Raw genomic sequence first — 20,558 nt, 5'->3', positions numbered from 1 at the left:
GGGGAAAAAAAAAACCCAAAAAAAAAAAAAACAAACCAGAAAAGAATTGCCAATCCCCCCCTGCAAAAAAAAAAAGGATTCTCCAGCCCCAGCTGCCCACAGAAAACATTTATTTAAATTAATTCAGGTGCAACGGGAGGGACACCCCAAAAATCCACAGCAGGGTGGGAGCAGGGAGGGGCTGGGTCCAGCTTGGGGGTGCTATGGGGTGTGGGGGGGTCACCCCCATTACTTTTGTCCCCTCCCAAACACCAGGGTGGGGGTCCCGTGAGCCCCATGCTGTTCCTGGGGGGGTTCCCATGAGCTGCACAGGGTTCCTGAGGGGGTCCTGTGGTTCCTGGGGGGCTCCTGGCAGCCCCACAAGGTTCCTGGGGGGGTCCTGTGAGCCCCATGCTGTTCCTGGGGGGTCCTGTTGTTCTTGGGGGGCTCCTGGCAGCCCCACAAGGTTCCTGGGGGGGTCCTGTGAGCCCCATGCTGTTCCTGGGGGGTCCTGTTGTTCTTGGGGGGCTCCTGGCAGCCCCACATTGATCCTGGGGGGGGTCCTGGCAGCCCCACAAGGTTCTTGAGGAGGTCCTGTTGTTCCTGGGGGGGTCCTGGCAGCCCCACACGGTTCCTGGGGGGGGTCCCCAGGAGCCCCACGCTGTTCTTGGGGTGTCCCGTTGCTCCTGGGGGGCTCCCATGACCCCCATGCTGCTCCTGGGGGGGGGTCCCAGGAGCCCCACGCTGTTCCTGGGGGGGGTTCTTGAGGGTGTCCCGTTGTTCCTGGGGGGGTCCCAGGAGCCCCACATTGTTCTTGGGGGGGTTTCCATGAGCCCCATGCTGTTCTTGAGGGTGTCCCGTTGTTCCTGGGGGGCTCCAGCTGCCCCCGGCGCTCCCCCAGCGCCGTCACTGCTTCCCCGCCTCCTCCTCCTCCTCCTCCTCGCCGGCCCCGCGGCGCTTCTCCCTCTTGGAGCCGCCCAGGCAGGGGGGCGCGGGGGGGTTCTGGGGGTCGCTGTGCCACTGCTCGGGGGTGCGGGCGGTGAGCTGCAGGGCGTGCAGGGGCCCGGCCAGCTCGGCCCGCAGCGCCTCGTGCACCAGGCGGTGCCGCTGCAGCGGCGGCAGCCCCGCGAAGCGCCCGCTCACCACCAGCACCCCGAAGTGGGTCTCGGCTCCGGGGGGGCCCCCGTGCCGGGGGGAGTCGTCCCGGATCTCCAGGTGGGTGGGCTGGAGGGCTGCAGTCAGCTTGGCACGGATGGTGCGGGCCAGGGGACCGCCCGTGCCCCCCATGGCTCCCCGGGCGGCCGCAAGGAGGGGACCCCGCATCCGAGAAGGGCTGCAAGAGACAGGGGGGATTAGGGGGAGAAACCCCCCCCAGGAATGGACCCCGCATCCGAGAAGGGCTGCAAGAGACAGGGGGGATTAGGGGGATAAACCCCCCCCAGGAATGGACCCAGAATTGGGGAAGGGCTGTGGGATTTGGGGGGTGCAGCGGGAGAAACCCCCCAGGAGAGGACCCAGCGTTGGGGAAGGGCTGTGGGATTTGGGGGTGCAAGGAGAGACCCCCCTCAGCCCCCAGGAAAGGAGAAGGGCTGCAAGCGAGAGGAGGGATTTGGGGGTACAGGAGGACCCCCCCAGACCCCAGGAGAGGAGAAGGGTAAAACAAGGGGGTGCTGTGGGGGATGGAATGGGGAATAAGGGGGGCTGGAATGAGGAATAACAGGGTGCTAAGGGTGGAACAGGGAATAAGGGGGTGCTGGAGGGGGTGAAATAGGGAATAAGGGGGTGCTGGGAGCGGTGGAAGGGGAATAAGGGGGGGCTGGGGGCAGTGGTAGGAGGAATGAGGGGGGCTGGAATGAGGAATAACGGGATGCTGAGGGTGGAATAGGGAATAAGGGGGTGCTGGAGGGGGTGGAATGTGGAATAAGGGGGTGCTGGGGGCGGCGGGTCTGGGGTGAGGCCCTGCTGGGCCCGGAGCTCTCGGGAAGGGCCTGACCCCCCCCTCAGAGCCCGCCTGTGCCCCGCGACCCTCCCACAGGACACCCCCGGGCACCAGCAGGTGCTGCCCGAGCTCCCAAAGCCCTCGGGACCCTCCCGGTGCCCCCGGTGCCCTCCCGGTGCCCTCCCGGCCCTCACCGCCCGCTCCGCTCGGGATCGCCGCCGCCGCGTGACGCCGCCGTCACGTGCACCGCGTAACCCCGCCCATCCCCAGTCAGCCCCGCCCCCTACGCGCAGACCACGCCTTTTTATCCTTATATGGTTAAATGGGTGGAGAGTGATATGTGGGGCGGGGCCAGGTGTGCTTGGGGACACGGTGGGGACACGATTTCCAAACAGGAGCTGAATTTTGGGGTTCTCACCAGACAGTGCCCCAATTTTTCCAGGTTCATCCTGATTTTCCTGCTTTTATCCTGATTTTTCCATACTCACCCCTATTTTTCCATCATCACCTTCATATTTTCCAGATTCACTCTCATTTTTTTATTTCTCCTCATTTTTTTTCTTATTATTTTCCTAATTTCTTCCTGATTTTTCCCGGTTCATCCTGATTGTCCTACTTTTATCCTGATTTTTCCGTATTCACCCATCATTGCCTTCATATTTTCCAGAGTCACTCTCATATTTTTATCTCTCCTCATTTTTTCCTATTCTTTTCCTTATTTCATCCTGATTTTTCCCAGTTCATCCTTAATTTTCCAGGTTCACCTTCATCTTCCAAGTTCGCCCTTATGACATTCCCTAAAAACTAAAAGAAGAGGGTTTTTTTGGTCCTTTTTTTCCTTCTTTTTAATTTTTTTTTGTACACGGGAAGCGGTAAGAAAAGGCAGAGGGGTCCTGCCAGTCCTGCTGCCACCTCGTGGCATGGATCCTCTTCTCAAACTTTGTGGCTCACAGAAATCACCATAAAACCTTTTTCCCAAATCCCCAAATCTTTGTTGTAGTTGCGATGGAGACAACACGAAGCAACTCTCCATTTTCAGGAGGCTTCAAACCTTTTAAATTCTATTTATGCTTTTTATCCACTCTTACAAAACTCATAAATTTCCACTTTACTCATTGCTCATGAGAGACCAAAAAAGGGTTTATTGCAACAGGTTTCTCTAATTTACCCTTTTTTTCTTTCTCGGTAGGAAATCTTCCAGGGGTGAACACGGATCCTCTTCCCAAACTCCCCTCTGGCGCACAGAAATCCCATAAAACCCGGAGATCCCTCAGGATGGGCAGCTCGGGTGCACCCCATGCCCACCTCGCCCTTCTCCCTTCCCCTCCCCACTGGAATTTGCCTTTTGGGATCAAAAATCCCCCCTGGCTATTTTTAAATTGCTGTCGGAGCCCACCCAGCTCCCGTCAGAATCTTCAGCTGTTTTTTCCTCCCTCTGCTCCGAGCCTGGCTGGCAACAGCCGGGATTCCCTCCCCATCCCCATCCCCAGCCCGAGCAGGGACCAGGATTTTCCTCTGCAGGTTCCAGGGGGGTTTGGTGCCCACCCAAATCTGGCATTTTCTGGGGTAAGTGGAGTGCTGGGATCCTTGGAAGAGGTGTGGGTGGATGGGATTTGTGCTTGGGATGGGGTTTATTTCCTTTATTTCTGGAGGGATGGGGTTTATTTCCTTTATTTCTGGAGGGACGGGGTTAATTTCCTTTATTTCTGGAGGGACAGGGTTTATTTCCTTTATTTCTGGAGGGACGGGGTTAATTTCCTTTATTTCTGGAGGGACAGGGTTTATTTCCTTTATTTCTGGAGGGATAAGATTTATTTCCTTTATTTTTGAGGGATGGGGTTTATTTCCTTTATTTCTGGAGGAATAGGATTTATTTCCTTTATTTCTGGAGGGATGGGATTTATTTCCTTTATTTCTGGAGGAATAGGATTTATTTCCTTTATTTCTGGAGGGAGGGGATTTATTTCCTTCCAAGCATGGCATGGAAGGAAGAGTGCATCCTTTGGGATTGATTGTGCAACCTGGAAAGAAGAGGGATCCACTTTTCCAGCTCTGTGGCTGATTTCCCCAAATATTATCTTCCCACCCCAGTCCCAGTGCTCTTTTGGGATAGGTTGGGCACCAGGATTTGCTCCCTGCAGGTGGAAAACAGCAGGAACTTGGTTTAGGACACAGGAAGATTTCCTGAGTGTGTTCCCAAAGGGATTTTTGGGTGCTGGAATGCTGAGGGACCAACTTCCCACCCCGGTGCTCCTCCACGGCCTCTGGAATGGAACAGAAAAATCCCAATTTGGGACATTCCTGACCATTCCTTCTCCTTGCAGGGTGCAGCTGCTTCCTGCACCCGTGCAGGTGGGATCTCAGGAGTGCAGCCAGCGTGGTCTGGCAGTCATTGATCCCTGGGGACACTGGCCACCAGCCCTGGGGACATTGGCCACCAGCCCTGGGGACACTGGCCATCGATCCCTGGGGACATTGGCCAACTTTGGCCCGTGCCGTGTTTGCGTTCAGGACTTGGCTGTGCTGGAAAAGTGTTCTCCTGTCAGGGAACATCCCATTCCCTGCCGGACACTTCCCACAGGGAAAAGCTTTTCCACTCCTGGGTGGTGCCCACAGGGGTTTCCAAGCAGGAAAAACCCAGGGAAGCTCCCACGACCCCACACTCCTCCTGGAACCCCTGTGCCCCACCTTCTCCAGGCTCTGGCTGCTGCTCCCGGCTGGATCAGAGCCCAGCTAAATTTAGAGGGATCGATTTCAACCCCCGCCTCTGCCCCGCGGGGGGAAAGGACAGAGCAGAGGTGCCCAGGGACGAGGAGCCACGGGGGGCTTCGTCCTTTTCCCCCGGGCTCGTGGGACCCCCACATTTACCCAGCTGCAGGAGCAGCCCAGGGGGGCTGGAGTTTTCCTGGGTCATGCCACGGCTCTCTGTGGCTGTCACTTGGGGCAGAGCTCGTGACAAGGACGTCCGTGTGTCCCGCAGGGAAGGAGCTCCCTGGAGAGGCTGATACAGGTGAGGAAAGCAGGAATGAGGGTGCAAGGATGTTGTTGGCACCCAGGGGTGCTTCAGGCTCTGATCCCACGGGTGGTGTCCCCAAAGTGAGGGTGGAGTGACATGCTCAACGCCCACCCCTGTGAGGAAACAGCTCCAGCAGCACCGGGGGGGTTGAGGTTGGATCTCAGGGGAAATTTCCTCTATCAGGGGAAATTTCCTCACGCAAAGGGTGCTCAAGGCGTGGCAGGGGCTGCCCAGCTGGAGCCACATCCCTGGAAGTGTCCAAAGCCCTGTGGATGTGCCACTGGGGACAAGTGGTGGCCTGGGAGGTGCAGGGTTGAGGTGCTGGAGCTGCAGGACCCCTCTCAGTCCCGTGTCCCACCTCTGCTTCCAGGGGAGCGGCCGGATGAAGCCGGGAGCTGCTGGTGGGTGAGAGACCCCCGAGCTCTGCATGGATGGGAATGGGGAGAGCTGCCCGCAGTAGGAGCCCAGGGCAGCTGGAAACCCCCGGCCTCTTCCTCCCAGCTTTCCTGCTCCTCTTCCTCTGCAGGCATGGTAAGGATCCACGGGGCAGAGCTGTTCCCTGTAAAAATCAGGAGGAAATCTCTTCCAGGAGGAATCTCCAGGGGAATCTGGAGCTGGATGCTGGGGGGTGGCGGGGGGAGGACAGGCTGCCCTTCCTCATGTCGCCACATTCCTCTTCACAGAGAAAAGCAAGGCACAATCCTTCCCCAGACTATTTCTGGGTTTCATATTCTCTGAACATCCAAGAAAGAAAAAAAATTCTTATCTCATTTGCTGTGCCTGTGTTTGTGCAAAAGTAGAATGCAATACGGAGATTGTTTACCCAAAGTGATGGTGGCTTGGATGTAATGTAAATATAAAATAATATAATATATATAGATTGTTATGGGAACATGACATAATAATATATATTAATTTTGGTTTGGATGTAATGTAAACATAATATAAAATAATATAATATATATAGAATATAATAATATATATTAATTTTGGTTTGGATGTAATGTAAACATGATATAAAATAATATACTATATATATAATATAATAATATATCTTAAATAATATATATTAATTTTGGTTTGTAATGTAAATATAATATAAAAGATTATAATATCTATAATAATATATATTAAATAATATATATTAATATTTATATTAAATAATATATATTAGATTAAATATAATATAAAATAATATAGTACAATAAAAATAAAAATCAATTAGACTTATGGAGTCATCGGGGGTGAAAATATCTACTTTTAACCACTCTCCTCTCCCAGTCTCCTCCCAGTGCAAGATCCTCCGCTGCAACTCGGAGTACGTGGCGGCCACGCTGCAGCTGCACGGGCCCGAGCGCGGTGCCGCGTTCTGCAGCGCGCTGCGCTCCTACTCGCTGTGCGCGCGGCGCACCGCCCGCACCTGCCGCGGCGACCTGGCCTTCCACTCGGCCGTGCACGGCATCGAGGACCTCATGATCCACCACAACTGCTCCAAGGAAGGCCCCACGGCCCCGCCGCGGCCCGCGGCGCCCAACCCGCACGGCTTCGAGGCGCTCGACGTCTGCGACTACGAGAGGAGCTTCCTCTACAAGCACGGCCGGCCGCCCGGCTTCCAGCACTGCGCCGCTTTTGGGGACCCCCACATCCGAACGTTCCACCACGACTTCCACACGTGCCGCGTGGAGGGCTCCTGGCCGCTGCTGGACAACGAGTACCTGTTTGTGCAGGCCACCAGCTCGCCGGTGGCCAAGGGGTCCAACGCTACGGTCACCAGCAAGGTAACGGTAGCGCACGGGATGGGCGGCAAATCCAGGGGCAGGGCACCTCCTGTGCTTCCCAAAATCCTTGGAAAACCCAGGGGGATGAGGAAGGAGGGACAACAGTGGTGAAGGTTCTTGAGGGGACCCTCAAACACTCCTGCTGCTGTCAGGTGACTGTGTGCTCCAAGGGGTACCCGAAGGAATCTTGTGGTCCAAGGGGTACCTGGAGGAATCTTGGGGTACTTGGAGGAATTTTGTGGTCCATGGGGTTCCTGGAGGAACCTTGGGGTACCTGAAGGGATCTTGTGGCCCATGGGGTTCCCGGAGGAATCTTGTGGCCCATGGGGTACCTGGAGGAATCGTGTGGTCCATGGGGTTCTTGGAGGAATCTTGTGGTCCAAGGGGTACCTGAAGGAACCTTGGGGTACCTGGAGGAATCTTGTGGTCCATGGGGTACCTGGAGGAATCTTGTGGTCCAAGGGGTACCTGGAAGAACCTTGGAGTACTTGGAGGAGTCTTGTGGTCCAAGGGGTACCTGGAGGGATCTTGTGGCCCATGGGGTTCCCAAAAGAATCTTGCTAGGTTTGGCTCCACCTGAGTTTTGCTTAAATGGTGTTAAAAAAAGAAGGAAAGATTGTAGTTATCCCCAAAGGACTGTGGCAGGGAAGGTTTAAGGACAGATAGGTGAGGTGGGACCTCCATCCTGCGATACCCCAAACACCTGGGATGGCACCACAACCGCCACACTCATCCTCCTCCCGCTCCACTCCCCACAGCTGACCATCATCTTCAAGAACATGAAAGAATGCATCGACCAGAAGGTCTACCAGGCCGAGCTGGACAACGTCCCCGCGGCATTCCAGGACGGCTCCGTCAACGGCGGCGCGCGCCCCGGCGGCAGCAGCTTGGCCATCCGGGAGCGCAGCCCCGGCCGGCACGTGGAGATCCGCGCCGCCTACATCGGCACCACCATCGCCGTGCGCCAGGCCGGCCGCCAGCTCTCCTTCTCCATCCGCGCCGCCGAGGAGGTGGCCAGGGCCTTCACAGAGGAGCAGGACCTGCAGCTGTGCGTGGGAGGTTGCCCCCGCAGCCAGCGCATGTCCCGCAGCCCCCGCGGGCGCGGCCGCGTCCCCGCGGAGACGGCGCGAGCGCTCTGCCGGGAGATGCTGCCCGTGGAGGATGTCTACTTCCAGTCGTGCGTCTTCGACGTGGTCACCTCGGGGGATGTCAACTTCACCATGGCAGCGCACGGGGCGCTGGAGGATGCCCGGCTCTTCCTGCCCGACGCTGAGAAGCTTCACATCTTCCAAGCTGGAGGAGGCTGCCAACTCAGCTCTCCGTCGTTGCTCCTCCTCCTCTTCCTCCTCCCATGTGGACTTTGGGCTGTTTTGTTGCACTTTTAATCTGCCTGTTCCAGGGGTACCTGGAAGAATCTTGGGGTACTTGGAGGAATTTTGTGGTCCAAGAGGTATCTGGAAGGATCTTGTGGCCCATGGGTTTCCCAAAGGAATCTTGTGGTCCAAGGAGTACCTGGAGGAATCTTGGGGTACCTGCAGGAATCTTGTGGTCCCTTGAGAGCTGCTGGCTCCAAGCTGCAGCCAGGAGAGGTTCCTCACCTTGAAGGAGGTGTCTCAGAGACCCAGGAGAGGGAAAAGGTGACCCCTGGTTTGCACCCACTGGTCTCACACGGATGGTGAAGCTGCCCCCAGCTCCTCTCGTGAGGAAGGCAGATCCAAATTTTTCCGTTCCATTCTGACACGTTCCTTTTCCCCTAAGGATGTGACAGTGCCTCAAAGGAAAATAAACCCCCTGGGTTAGAAAGCCCCTCTGTCCCTCAGAGCCTTTCCATAACTCACTTCCCACCTTTCCCCCATGCTAATCCAGCAGAATTCCACTCAGGAGCCCTATAAATCCAGAAATAATGGACTCAAAGCCCAAAGCCCAATTTTCAGCAATAATTTTCTTTTTAATGGATTTGGGACTTTTCCTTCAGCTGCTCCCAAAGCAGAGCAAGGCCACAAATCATTTTGGGGAGCGTGGTGACCAAGAGGGAGAAATCAGCTGGGTTTTTTTGAGTGGAAATCAGCCGGTTTTGTCCATGTGTTCCTCTTCCAGGATAAATAACAAGTGGATCTCCAGCAGTGGGAGCTGTGGAGCTTGGGACCTCCTACATCCCAGGCCACTGTTGCTATTTTTCCTTGTTTTCTTGGCACCTGTCGTGGACTGATTTTAGCCGGGTCTGGACTTGGGACCGGTGTCAGGTTTTAGAGAGGACAAAACACCGCTTGGGAATTCTCTCCCTTGGGCCCAGATTCTCTGTCGCTGCTGAAATCCAACCCAGACTGATTGGAAAAACAGAATTCCTGATGGCAAAGAGCCAGCTGGGCACACAGACGGGCAGGGCACTTCCCCGTGGAAGGTGCAGAACTGCACAGGGGAGGGCAAATTTCACATATTTCTGAGGATTTCACTAAAGCAGATGGAGTTCTACAGGAGAAATCTTTTCCTTAAGGAAGACTTTCCTTTATTTTTAATAAAGTATTACAAACTTGGCCGTCCCTGTCCCACAGAATTGCAGGAAGGGCTTGTGGACGTGGGGGAAAGGGAATTTCCGCCGCTCCAGGCACGGAGGCTCCACCAAGGGAGGTTCTACAATTCATGTTTCAATACATCCACGGGCTTTTCTCTCTCTTTGCTCTTTCGTGCCAAGAGCACAAAGAATACACAGGAAATAATTTCATGGATTTCCTCGTGAATTCCCCCTCAGATGGGTGCTCAGACCTGCTCCGTGGTTTTTACCCCGCTTCTGGTAATCCCTGATGGGTTTGACATTCAAGGGGTCTATTTTTGAGTGCCCATTTCCTGTCATCTGTCTCTTCACGTCTTTGGGTGGCAGTGGCAGATGAGGATAAGAATATCTTCTTCCTCCCTTGCTCCTCTGGCTCCAGAGCTTTGGGTGGATGGAAAGGAAAGCAAGCTGCTTCCTGACGTGTCCCTTTGGGAAAAAAATCATCTGGGGAGAGATAAAATCCTCGGGGGGGGATAAAATCCACCTTGGGGAGAATGTTCTCCATAGGGATAAATCCCTTTTTAGGGATGAAATCCTCAGGAGCAGCGTGGGTGGTGCTGGAGCTCCTGGTGGAAATGGGATGGATTTGATGATGCAGGACCTAATTGTCCCTTAGTTGTTGGCCTGTAGAGCCATTGGACAAGAATTCCATGGGGAAAGGAGGTTCCCAATGGAACGAGACCTTCCCTCCTCCTGAACATCACCGGCACCACCAGGACTGGGCCTGGTGCTTTCCTTGCCAACCCTTTCTCAGGAGCCACCTCTGGAATTTAGGGAGTAGCTCCCAAACTGAAAATGTCCAGGAATTCTGATTTGGAGAGCTCTGGTTCCAGCTTTGAGGCTCAGCAGCTCCACCCAAGCCAGACTTACACCAGGAGTGGCCCAAGGTGGACACTTCTGACAACTGGATTACAACCTGGAGGAGCTGTGGCTGACGAATTATGGACTCATTAAGGTCAGAGAAACTTCTGAGATCATTAATCATTAACTGTCCCGCAGCACTGCCAAGGCCACTCCTGACCCATGACCCCAGGTATCACATCCACTTGTTTTTGAACACGTCCATGATGGTTCATTGCTCCGTTCCAACGTCTGACCTCCTTCCCACTAACACAATTCCCAAAATATCCAACCTGAACCTTCTCCTGAGGCCTCTTCCTCTTGGGAGACCACCCTGAACCCCCTCAGCTCCAGCTACCCAGGGCTGAACCAGCCCAAGCGGGCTCTGTCCCAGCTGGATGGAGAGGCTGAGATGTTTTTGAGCAGGTGACATCAGCAGGGAGGGGAAGGGTCGATCCAAAGTCCGCTGACGTCAATGGAAACAAGCTTGTTGACATCAACAACTTGGACTGGCGCCGACGTTCTGCTCCTTGATTTGGGGTGGGGGAAGAGGCCTGGTCCTGCCTCGGTGTGGCTCTGAGGAGGAGCAGGGTGGAATAATTTGGGAATGGGCCAGGACCATCCCGTGCTTGGCACGTTTTCCACATTGAGCTGAACCCCTGCATGGCTACGGCTCGGGTTTGAGACTCTGCAGGGTGTCCAGAGGAGGTGGTGGCCCTGTGACAGAGGAGGTGATGGATTGATAGATGGATGGATGGATGATGGATGGATGGACGATGGATGGATGGATGGATGGATGGATGACGGATGGATGGATGCTCGATGGATGGATGGATGGATGGATGGATGACGGATGGATGGATGCTCGATGGATGGATGGATGGATGGATGGATGACGGATGGATGGATGCTCGATGGATGGATGGATGGATGGATGGATGACGGATGGATGGATGCTCGATGGATGGATGGATGGATGGATGGATGACGGATGGATGGATGCTCGATGGATGGATGGATGGATGGATGGATGACGGATGGATGGATGCTCGATGGATGGATGGATGGATGGATGGATGACGGATGGATGGATGCTCGATGGATGGATGGATGGATGGATGGATGACGGATGGATGGATGCTCGATGGATGGATGGATGGATGGATGGATGACGGATGGATGGATGCTCGATGGATGGATGGATGGATGGATGGATGACGGATGGATGGATGCTCGATGGATGGATGGATGGATGGATGGATGACGGATGGATGGATGCTCGATGGATGGATGGATGGATGGATGGATGACGGATGGATGGATGCTCGATGGATGGATGGATGGATGGATGGATGACGGATGGATGGATGCTCGATGGATGGATGGATGGATGGATGGATGACGGATGGATGGATGCTCGATGGATGGATGGATGGATGGATGGATGACGGATGGATGGATGCTCGATGGATGGATGGATGGATGGATGGATGACGGATGGATGGATGCTCGATGGATGGATGGATGGATGGATGGATGACGGATGGATGGATGCTCGATGGATGGATGGATGGATGGATGGATGACGGATGGATGGATGCTCGATGGATGGATGGATGGATGGATGGATGACGGATGGATGGATGCTCGATGGATGGATGGATGGATGGATGGATGACGGATGGATGGATGCTCGATGGATGGATGGATGGATGGATGGATCCATGAATGGATTGAGAATCCTCTGCCATTCCAGGGAAAGCCTCTAGATGTCCACAGAACCCAGCCGTCCAGCACAGAGCTCCAGAGTGCCAGGATTTCCATCCCAAAACAACAAGGAATCACAGAATTCCAGGTTTCTTCAGCTGGAAAACACCTTCAATATCATCTTTCTCGTGGCAGGGACACTTCCAGACACCAGATGGCTCCAAGCCACACTTCTCTTCACCGAGCTGACACTCCCAGCTCTTGCTCGCTGCCTCGGAGCAGTTTTAGCTGCGGAAAAGGAGGAAAAATTCCACATTTTTTTGCTGCCTGAGGGGCTCTGCCCGGAGCGGGGGAAGCCCCTCAGTGGTGTCACAGCCTCTCCTGCCAGAGCAGATGACAAACACGGGACTCTGCAGACCCAGGATCTGAATTCCTCCTTGTTTACGGACAGCTGAGCTCTTCTGGAACCTTATCTCCCCCTCCCTGCTCCAAAAATCACTTTCTGGGCAGAAAACAGGGGAAGAAATCCCAAATGGATGGAGAACGGCCAGGCTTGGCGAGCTCCACAGCCCAGTCTCCAGTGAGAGCTGGAAAAAATGAGATTTTGGGGGAAAAAATCCTCCTGTGCAAGCCCTGAAGGAAGGGGAAAAGGGGATCCTGATCCCTGTCCCTGCAGAACCTCAAACACTGGGGTCAACACAAAGCCTTTGTTGGGGACAAAACAGCAAAAAAAGGGGAATTTTTGGCAATTTTTTTTTGACTTTGAGAGGTGTTTTAAAAAATTTTTACTTTCTTTTCAGTTTTATGAGAAGGGTGAGACAACAGAGATGTTATAATTAGATGTTGAAAAGAAATGTTATAGAGATAATTGTTATAAATAATAAATAGAATAAAAATAAATGTTACCAAAATAGAGGTGATAATTTGTGCTATTACAATTAGAAGTTAACTAATTTTTAATTATAATATATTACAAGTGCTTTTTGGTTTATTAGTTGCAGTTACATTATGTTGTAAATGCTTTAAAGCTAATCATTTAAAATTACTGTTTGTGGGGTTTATTATAATGCATTTTTATAGTTCTATTTTTTAAGTATATAATGTATTTTTATAGTTCTATTTTTTAAGTATTTACTTTTATTTTTAAGTATTATAATGTATTTTTATTGTACCATTTTTTAAGTATTATAATGTATTTTTATAGTTCTATTTTTTAAGTATTTACTTTTATTTTTTGAAACTTCCTTTTAGTTTAATTTTTTTTTCTTAATAACTAAATAACTTTAATTCTTAGCTTTATTTTATGGTATTTCTAAGGCAGTATTCCTCATTTTAAGCTTTCTCTTTGTGAATTTTCTGCTAGGCTTAGCGTTTCCTCTTAGCCTATAAATTTATTTCCCACATTGTGGCACAAGCAGCTGCTTTCCAGGAGCCACCCCAGTCCCACAATCCCATTTTTTTGTTGTTTTTTTCTCCCAGCTGGGCTCTATTCCCAACGCTCCCCGTGCACAAACAAGCAGAGGAAATGCCTTTTCCACCCCAGCTCCCAGCTGTACACTCTGTCCCCGCTCTCCAACCACTGTGGCTCCCTCCCTGCCCCTCTCTCCCCTCCCTTCCCAGCCTGGAACGTGCTGGAAGGATCCATATAAGGTGGGAAATATGGAATAAACATCCCCGAGAAGCTGCAGGGCTGCTGGAACCTTCCTCCTCCTCAGCAACCCCGACCGAATTCTGCTTTTCTGGACAAAAGCAGAATTTTGTCCAGCCAAGGACAAAGGCCAGGCTGCCCCAGGAGCAGCGTGCCTTCTCCTGGCAACCAACGCCGATAACCTGGAGCAGAATAAACCACGGATCTTATCAGCACCAGAGAGCTGTGCTGGCACAAACAAGGAGGGCCGTGCCCAGCTCCTTCCTCGGGACCTGCCCGCACTGAGTCACCCCAGGGCCCGTTTTCTGCCCCGGTGCCTTTGGAAGTGGGTGATTCCCAGGCTGAGTCACTCACAGTGGCCTGGGACCTCTTTTCCTTATTTAAGAGCTCCAGGAAAAATTGTGGGTTCTGCTGATCTCCCCATCCATGCAGGTGGGGAACCTCTGACCCATGGAAAAAAAATGCTTTAAATAAAAATTTAGTGCCAGCACGTTGTCCCTGCTGGTGATTCCTCACCTGATTTTCTTGGTTTTGAAGGAGATTTAATAGTGGGAAAGTTGGAAAAGTGAAAATCCTGATTTTCCCCCTCCCCTCAGATCCATCCAGAATTCCTGGAGCAAGGCTGAGCCTCGAGGGAGCTCCAGATTGCCACGGGATGGAGGGCTGAGTCACTCACAGTGGCCTGGCCACCTCTCTTCCTTATTTAAGAGTTTCAGGAAAATTTGCAGATCCTGCTGTTGTCCCCATCCATGCAGGTGGGGAACCTCTGACCCATGGAAATCAGCGTGGAGGGGGAGAAACACCTTAAATAAAAATTTAGTGTGAGCAGGTTGTCCCTGCTGGTGATTTCTCACCTGATTTTCTTGGTTTGATAGCGGGAAAATTGTTTTTTTACAAGTGAAAATCCTGATTTTCCCCCTCCCAGATCCATCCAGAATTCCTGGAGCAAGGCTGAGCCTCGAGGGAATTCCAGATTGCCTCGGGATGGAGGGCAGGGGGGGAAAGGGCAGCACTGACTGACGGGGCTGGAGGAGTTCAGGGAGGAAATTTGGGATGTGGAACGTGCCCGGGATCATATTCCCGACAAGTTCTTTGGCCCTTTGGCTCTGCTGGAATGTGGCTCGGGATGGTTTCCTGGGAAAGGCACTCAGGGATGGGAACTGGAGAGGGAGAGCGTAAACAGGGCTCTGACAGGGGTCAGATCTCACAGATCCCAGGGGTCAAATATCCCACGGCAGGGAAAGCTGGAAAAAGCTCCCCACCTTTCACCGAGTTAGAATAATTTTATTGAATAATAAAATAAATTCAATATAAAATAAATTAAATATAAAATAAATTAATAAAACCCCCAAAAATGTTAAAAATAAATATAAATATAGGAAAATATATTTAAAATAAATATAATTATAATAATGAAATTAAATATAATTATAATAATTAAATAAAATATTATAATAATTATTACTTCAATTATATTAAATGTATAATTTCAAATATATATATATATTTCAAATATATATATATTTCAAATATATTAAACATATAAATTCTCCATTAACCCACCACCTTTTTCCCACTGGGAGACAACAGGGACTAGAGGAAAAAAGGTGTAATTCCTCCATTCTGCAACAAAATTAGGAATAATTCCAAAGGAGGAATTCTGTTCTGGGCTCAATAATTCCCTTTTCAAGGAGGAATTCTGGTTTTTGCCTCAATAATTCCCCTCCCAAGGAGGAATTCTGTCCTGTGTCTCAATAATTCCCTTTTCAAGGAGGAATTCTGGTTTTTGCCTCAATAATTCCCCTCCCAAGGAGGAATTCTGTCCTGTGGCTCGGCAGGAGAGCAGTTTATGCCCCACGGTTTATCCCGAGCTTTATCGGTTTATACGATCAGGTGTGAATTAACCGCGAGGGGAAGGGCAGGAAAAGTGCCAGGAACAGCGGGACAAACAACCCTGAAGGACAACTCCCAACAAAAACACCAGCCCCGTTTCCACTCTGGACATTGTTCTGCTTCCTCTGCTCCCTGCGCCTTCCTGAGCTGGAAAAACACCAAAAATAAAGAGAAAAAAAATTATAAATTCTTATTCTGGAGTAACGCTGATGCAGGGAGGGAAAGCTGAGGGGTTTTTGGGAAGGAAAATCTGTTTTGGGGAGGGAGGAGAAATGTCCTGCTGCACAAATCCCGGCTGGAAGACAGGGCCAGGCTCGTGGGAGGGATGGGGGATGTTTGGGAGGGGTAATTTGGGGAAGGAGGAACGGGAAGTGTCCCCAGGACAGAGGGGAAAGCAAAAAACACTCCCAGAAATGCACCAGAAAGAGGGAGGGAACCCCCACGTTCAGGTTTTGCTGCTGAAACCCCAGAATCCCCAAATCCTAAATTCAGGTTTTGCTGCTGAACCCCCAAACTCGCCCTTATTTACCCCAAAAAACAGGGGAAGTGTGTGCAGGGAGGGGGGCAAAAATACCACATTGGGGGGCTGAGGGACCCCCTCAGAAGCAGCTGAGGGGATCCCAGGGGATGGAAGCAGCAGGGAGGGGAAAACCCTGCCCAGAGGAGCCCCCCAGTTCCATCCGGACCCCAAATCCGCCCTAATTTACCCCATTTAATAGGGGAAGGTTCACGGGGGGGGGTGAAGTTGGGCAATGGAGGCGCCCCCAGCCAGGGGGGTGGGGAGAGGGATTCTGAGGAAGGAAATGAAGCCTCCCCCGTCCCTCAGGGCCCGGCCCGGCCGCTCCCAGTCCGCCCAGTACAACCCGGCCTGTCCCAAACTGGGAACAACACCCGCCCCCCCCAGCCTGGGAACATGACATCGTGTTCCGCGCTCGCCATTGGCCAGAGCCACCGCCCATCCTCGCCCCCCATTGGCCCCCCGAGCTGTCACTCCGCCCTCGGCCGTCCCGCCCCGCTGAACACGCGCGGCTTTCCTTCACACGCTGTCCACGCTCCCCTGCCGCTGCTCTGATTGGTCAGTGCTGCCGTAAACAAGGCAGCGGCAGCCAATGGGAGCGCTGATCACGCGAGCAGCACGCCTGGCCACGCGCCCTCAGCGTGGCGGCCCCGGCAGCAACAGGCGCGGGCGGGGGTGGGCGGGGCCCCCGAGCCTATAAAAGGCAGCGGCGGTAGCGGCTCCCTCAGAGCGCTGAGGTCCCGGGGCAGAGCGTCCTGTGGAGACTTCGCAGCGTCTCTAAACAAAGCGTCCAACCGCTTTTTGTTCTTGTTTTTTTGCTTGGGGTGGATTTTTATTCCTCTACCCTGCAGCCCTTGCTTGATCAAACCCCGTGCCCTCCTCCTGCCTCAGCCATGGTGATGTTCAAGAAAGTGAAGAACTTCATGGTGGCCTTCAGCGAGCCCGACAAAGTCTACTGCAGCGGGGACAAGGTGGCTGGCCGTGTGCTGGTGGAGGTGGCCGAGGTGACCCGTGTCAGCGCCGTCAAGGTGCTGGCCTGTGGCGTGGCCAGGGTGACCTGGGCCAAGGGCCCGGCCCAGTGCCGGCAGGAGATGGAGTACCTGCGCTTCGAGGACGTGCTGGCGCTGGAGGAGCAGCCCACGGGTGAGAGCAGGGGGCTGCAAGGGGGGCGAGGGTGGCTTTAAACCCCAACTCGGGGGTTGTGGGGGTAAGGGGTTTGGGAGGGGTCCCCCTAGATCCCAGTGGGGGTAAGGGGTTTGGGAGGGGTACCCTTAGATCCCAGTGGGGGTAAGGGGTTTGGGAGAGGGGTACCCCTAAATCCCAGTGGGGGTAAGGGGTTTGGGAGGGGTACCCCTAGATCCCAGTGGGGCTAAGGGGTTTGGGAAGGATACTCCTAAATCCCAGTGACCCAGTGGGGGTAAGGGGTTTGGGAGGGGTCCCCCTAGATCCCAGTGGGGGTAAGGGGTTTGGGAGAGGGGTACCTCTAGATCCCAGTGGAGCCCCTTGATCACAGAGTTGATGCTGTGCTTGCAGCTTGGCAAAATGAGTAAATCTAGAAAAACTTAGCAACGTTACAACTTTGACCAAACTAAATCGAAGTTCGGGAGCTAAAGAACAAAATCAGAGCCTGGGCTGCTCTTGTGCCATGTTTTGACTCCCCAGGGGTTGGTAGCATTGGTGGCACGGTCGGGGACGGGCATGGGATCGCACCCTGGGGCTGGAGCTGGGAGATAAGGGGGGAGCTGGGGCTGGGGTGGAGCCGCCGAGACGCCTGCCCCGGGGCGTTGGTGAGGTGCAGGCAGAGAACACGGGGTTCCCGGGGTGTGGACAGGTGTTAGGCAACTCCCTTGGAGCTGAGCATCTCCCTGGAGCTCTAGCTGATGTTGCCCTGCCCTTTTTTCTTCCAGATGAGGACGGGTCAGTCATCCTGAGACCCGGCAACAAATACGAGTACAAATTCGGCTTCGAGCTGCCCCAGGGGTGAGTATGAGGCAGCACCTGCCCTCTGGGGATGGAATTAAAGTGGAAAATCCGTGTTTGGGCCCTGGAGTGACCCCCTGCATGTCTCTAGGCCGCTGGGCACCACGTTCAAGGGCAAGTATGGCTCTGTGGATTACTGGGTGAAGGCTTCTCTGGAGCGTCCAGCCTGCCCCACGCAGCAGGTGAAGAAACGCTTCGAGGTGATGGATCCTGTGGATGTGAACACCCCAGAGCTGCTGGTGAGCCCCTTTTCTCTCTAAGGGATTTGGGGAATAATCCCTTGGGGAGGTTGAGTGACACCCAGGTGTCTTTAATCAGATCTGGGTTGAGTGGGATTTAAGGGTGGGATTAGGGAGTTGTGGATGATTCCAGAAAGTGACACTGGGTGGGGTTTGTTCTGTACTCCGGGGGAATTCCAGGGCTGGTTGCAAAAAGGGAAGGAAGGAAAGGAGGAAGGAAGGGTGGAGGGTGGGAAGGACAGGATGGGGCCAGCGTCTGACTGTTCCCTCTCCCCACAGTCTCCAGTGGCAGCCAAGAAGGAGAAGAAAGTGTCGTGCATGTTCATCCCTGACGGCCGCGTGTCTGTGAGCGCCCAGATCGACAGGAAAGGCTTCTGTGAAGGTGAGCATTGCTGGCAGCACAGAACTGGGAGTGGGAAACCAGTAAGGAAACCCTGATCATCCTTAAAATATTGATTATTGCTTTGGCAGGCGATGAGATCTGCATCAACGCCGACTTTGAGAACACCTGCTCGCGCATCGTGGTGCCCAAGGCAGCCATCGTGGCCAAGCACACCTACCTGGCCAACGGGCAGACCAAGGTCTTCTGCCAGAAGCTCTCCTGCGTTCGTGGCAACCACATCATCTCCGGCACCTCGGAGTCCTGGCGTGGCAAAACCATCCGTGTGAAGAAGCTCAAGCCCTCCATCCTGGGCTGCAACATCCTGAGAGTGGAGTATTTCCTGCAGGTGAGCCTTCATCTTCCTCCTCCTGGGCATCCTCTTCATCTTGGGGTTTTGTTTGACACGTTGCTAAATTCTGGGTTTTCCTGCAGATTTATGTCAGCGTGCCAGGCTCCAAGAAAATCATCCTGGAGCTGCCCCTGGTCATTGGGAGTCGCTCTGGCATCGGCAGCCGCAGCTCCAGCATGGCCAGTCAGACCAGTTCCGAGATGAGCTGGGTGGACCTGAACCTCCCCGATGCTCCAGAGGGTGAGTGGGGTGGGATCCACAGGGTGGGATCAGAGAAGAGAAGGATCAAAGCGTGGGGGAGCTCTTCAGTAGCGTTCTAGGTGAGCTCACAGCCTCTGATTTCATCCCCGCAGCACCCCCGTGCTACCTGGACATCGTTCCCGAGGATCACCGCCTGGAGAGCCCCACCACGCCCCTGCTGGACGACCCCGACGGCTTCGACAGCCCCATCTTCATGTACGCGCCCGAATTCAAGTTCATGCCGCCGCCCACCTACACGGAGGTGAGCCCGGCGCCGGCACGGGAGGGGCCAGGCGGATCTGGGGGCTCCTGCCTGCACCCCTCACCCTCCTCCTGCTCCGTGGGCCAGGTGGATCCGTGTGGTAACAACAACAACAACAACAACAACAACAACGTGCAGTGAGAGCCACAGCGCGGGTCCATCCCGCTCGCCTGGACTCCAAACCTGCAGCACATCTGGGAGAACACCTGGAGGGGGCTCCCGAGGAGCTGCTGCATCCCTGGGAGCTGCTGCATCCCCGGGAACTGCTGCATCCCCAGGAACTGCTGCATCCCCAGGAATTGCTGCATCCCCATCTCGAGGGGATAAAAAAAACCCCTCAAGGACTGTTGGGGAGACAAGGCAGATCCAGCTGGGAATCCTCGTGGCTGTTGGGACGCACGCTGCCCGTCCTTGCCCTGTGGTGGCATGTTGTGACAGGGAATGGTGGTTTTAATTAATTCCATCTTAATTTCGTGACTGGGTGCTGCTCTGGCTGCCCCGTGCTCCCGCCCAGGGAGGGGGACGCTCGGTGACTCCGTCCTGTTGTGACACAAAGCTGCTGTCACGACCTTTTGTACTCTGGTTTTGTAAATAGCGTTTCAGGGGAGGGGGGGAAAGCACAAAAATGCAAATTTTGTACCTTTTCGTGGCCCCTGGGGGGCGAAATTTGTAATAAACTTGTAATAAATAAATGAAACGGTTCCCTTGTGTTGTGTCTCTCAGGGGTGGGAGGATGGCAGGAGCCCCTTTGGAATCAGGAGTGACATTATTTATTTTCAAAAATACTTGAAAAACCAATTTATGGGGTTTTTTTGGGGTGGCTTCTGGGGTTTTTTTGGGAGCAAACCTGGGGGAGTTTCTGGGATTTTTTTGGGAGCAACCCTGGGGGAGTTTCTGGGATTTTTTTGGGAGCAGCCCTGGGGGAGTTTCTCTGATTTTTCTGGGAGCAGCCTCGGGGAGGTTTCCTGTTTTCTCCAAGTGGAAGAAAAAGCAAAAAAGCTGAGCAAAAAAACAATTCAAAGAAGGGAAAGTGAAAAAAAAACCAAGCTGGGGGCAGAGTGGGGAAACTGAGGCAGGAGCTGCTCTCCTGCCTTTTTTTGGCCCTGCTCTGGGAGCACCCCCGGCCCATTTTTGGGATCTGGGTGAAAGGTGCCGGTGCCCACCACCAAGGCCATGACCTTGGCTTTGCCTCTCGCCCTTTTTCCCACTTGGAACCCCCCCAAAACCCCCCCAAAATC

General features: G+C 53.4%; 3 protein-coding genes across 4 annotated transcripts; 2 read left to right on the top strand and 1 right to left on the bottom strand.

The window, feature by feature from the left end:
* Positions 1-93: 93 nt before the first annotated feature.
* On the bottom strand, positions 94-2,219 carry BOLA1 (bolA family member 1). The gene is made up of 2 exons (XM_039710200.1): positions 2,113-2,219; positions 94-1,312 (listed from the first exon to the last, which is right to left on the bottom strand). The coding sequence occupies exon 2, from the start codon at positions 1,300-1,302 to the stop codon at positions 886-888; it is 417 nt and encodes a 138-aa protein (XP_039566134.1). The 5' UTR covers positions 1,303-1,312; positions 2,113-2,219; the 3' UTR covers positions 94-885.
* A 2,570-nt stretch (positions 2,220-4,789) lies between these two features.
* Positions 4,790-9,246, top strand: HJV (hemojuvelin BMP co-receptor). Its single transcript, XM_039710199.1, has 4 exons — positions 4,790-4,928; positions 5,305-5,465; positions 6,216-6,712; positions 7,471-9,246. Exons 2-4 carry the CDS (start codon positions 5,366-5,368, stop codon positions 8,095-8,097), a joined length of 1,224 nt encoding a protein of 407 aa, XP_039566133.1. The 5' UTR covers positions 4,790-4,928; positions 5,305-5,365; the 3' UTR covers positions 8,098-9,246.
* A 7,340-nt stretch (positions 9,247-16,586) lies between these two features.
* LOC120502623 (thioredoxin interacting protein) lies at positions 16,587-20,021 on the top strand. 2 transcript variants are annotated; one of them, XM_039710198.1, is made up of 8 exons: positions 16,587-17,011; positions 17,776-17,848; positions 17,940-18,087; positions 18,367-18,469; positions 18,559-18,815; positions 18,902-19,058; positions 19,172-19,320; positions 19,408-20,021. In XM_039710198.1, the coding sequence occupies exons 1-8, from the start codon at positions 16,762-16,764 to the stop codon at positions 19,459-19,461; spliced, it is 1,191 nt and encodes a 396-aa protein (XP_039566132.1). In that variant the 5' UTR covers positions 16,587-16,761; the 3' UTR covers positions 19,462-20,021. The 2 variants fall into 2 exon arrangements, with proteins under 2 accessions (XP_039566132.1, XP_039566131.1); XM_039710197.1 differs by having other exon boundaries at positions 19,172-20,021.
* Positions 20,022-20,558: the final 537 nt, after the last annotated feature.

The sequence above is a fragment of the Passer montanus genome, unplaced genomic scaffold, assembly GCF_014805655.1.
Source record: "Passer montanus isolate IOZ18808 unplaced genomic scaffold, ASM1480565v1 scaffold224, whole genome shotgun sequence".
Lineage (NCBI taxonomy): Eukaryota > Metazoa > Chordata > Aves > Passeriformes > Passeridae > Passer > Passer montanus.
Note: the sequence above shows the minus strand (reverse complement) of the source record. Positions and strands in the feature narration are given on the sequence as shown.

Excerpts from the sequence above, each read along its gene's own strand:
- LOC120502623 (XM_039710197.1), top strand. The coding sequence starts at position 16,762 with ATGGTGATGTTCAAGAAAGTGAAGAACTTCATGGTGGCCTTCAGCGAG. Across the intron at positions 17,849-17,939 it reads GGCTTCGAGCTGCCCCAGGG|GCCGCTGGGCACCACGTTCA; the intron begins GTGAGTATGAGG and ends GCATGTCTCTAG. Across the intron at positions 18,470-18,558 it reads CAGGAAAGGCTTCTGTGAAG|GCGATGAGATCTGCATCAAC; the intron begins GTGAGCATTGCT and ends TTGCTTTGGCAG.
- HJV (XM_039710199.1), top strand. The coding sequence starts at position 5,366 with ATGGGAATGGGGAGAGCTGCCCGCAGTAGGAGCCCAGGGCAGCTGGAA. Across the intron at positions 5,466-6,215 it reads CCTCTTCCTCTGCAGGCATG|TCTCCTCCCAGTGCAAGATC; the intron begins GTAAGGATCCAC and ends CTCCTCTCCCAG. Across the intron at positions 6,713-7,470 it reads ACGCTACGGTCACCAGCAAG|CTGACCATCATCTTCAAGAA; the intron begins GTAACGGTAGCG and ends CACTCCCCACAG.
- BOLA1 (XM_039710200.1), bottom strand. The coding sequence starts at position 1,302 with ATGCGGGGTCCCCTCCTTGCGGCCGCCCGGGGAGCCATGGGGGGCACG.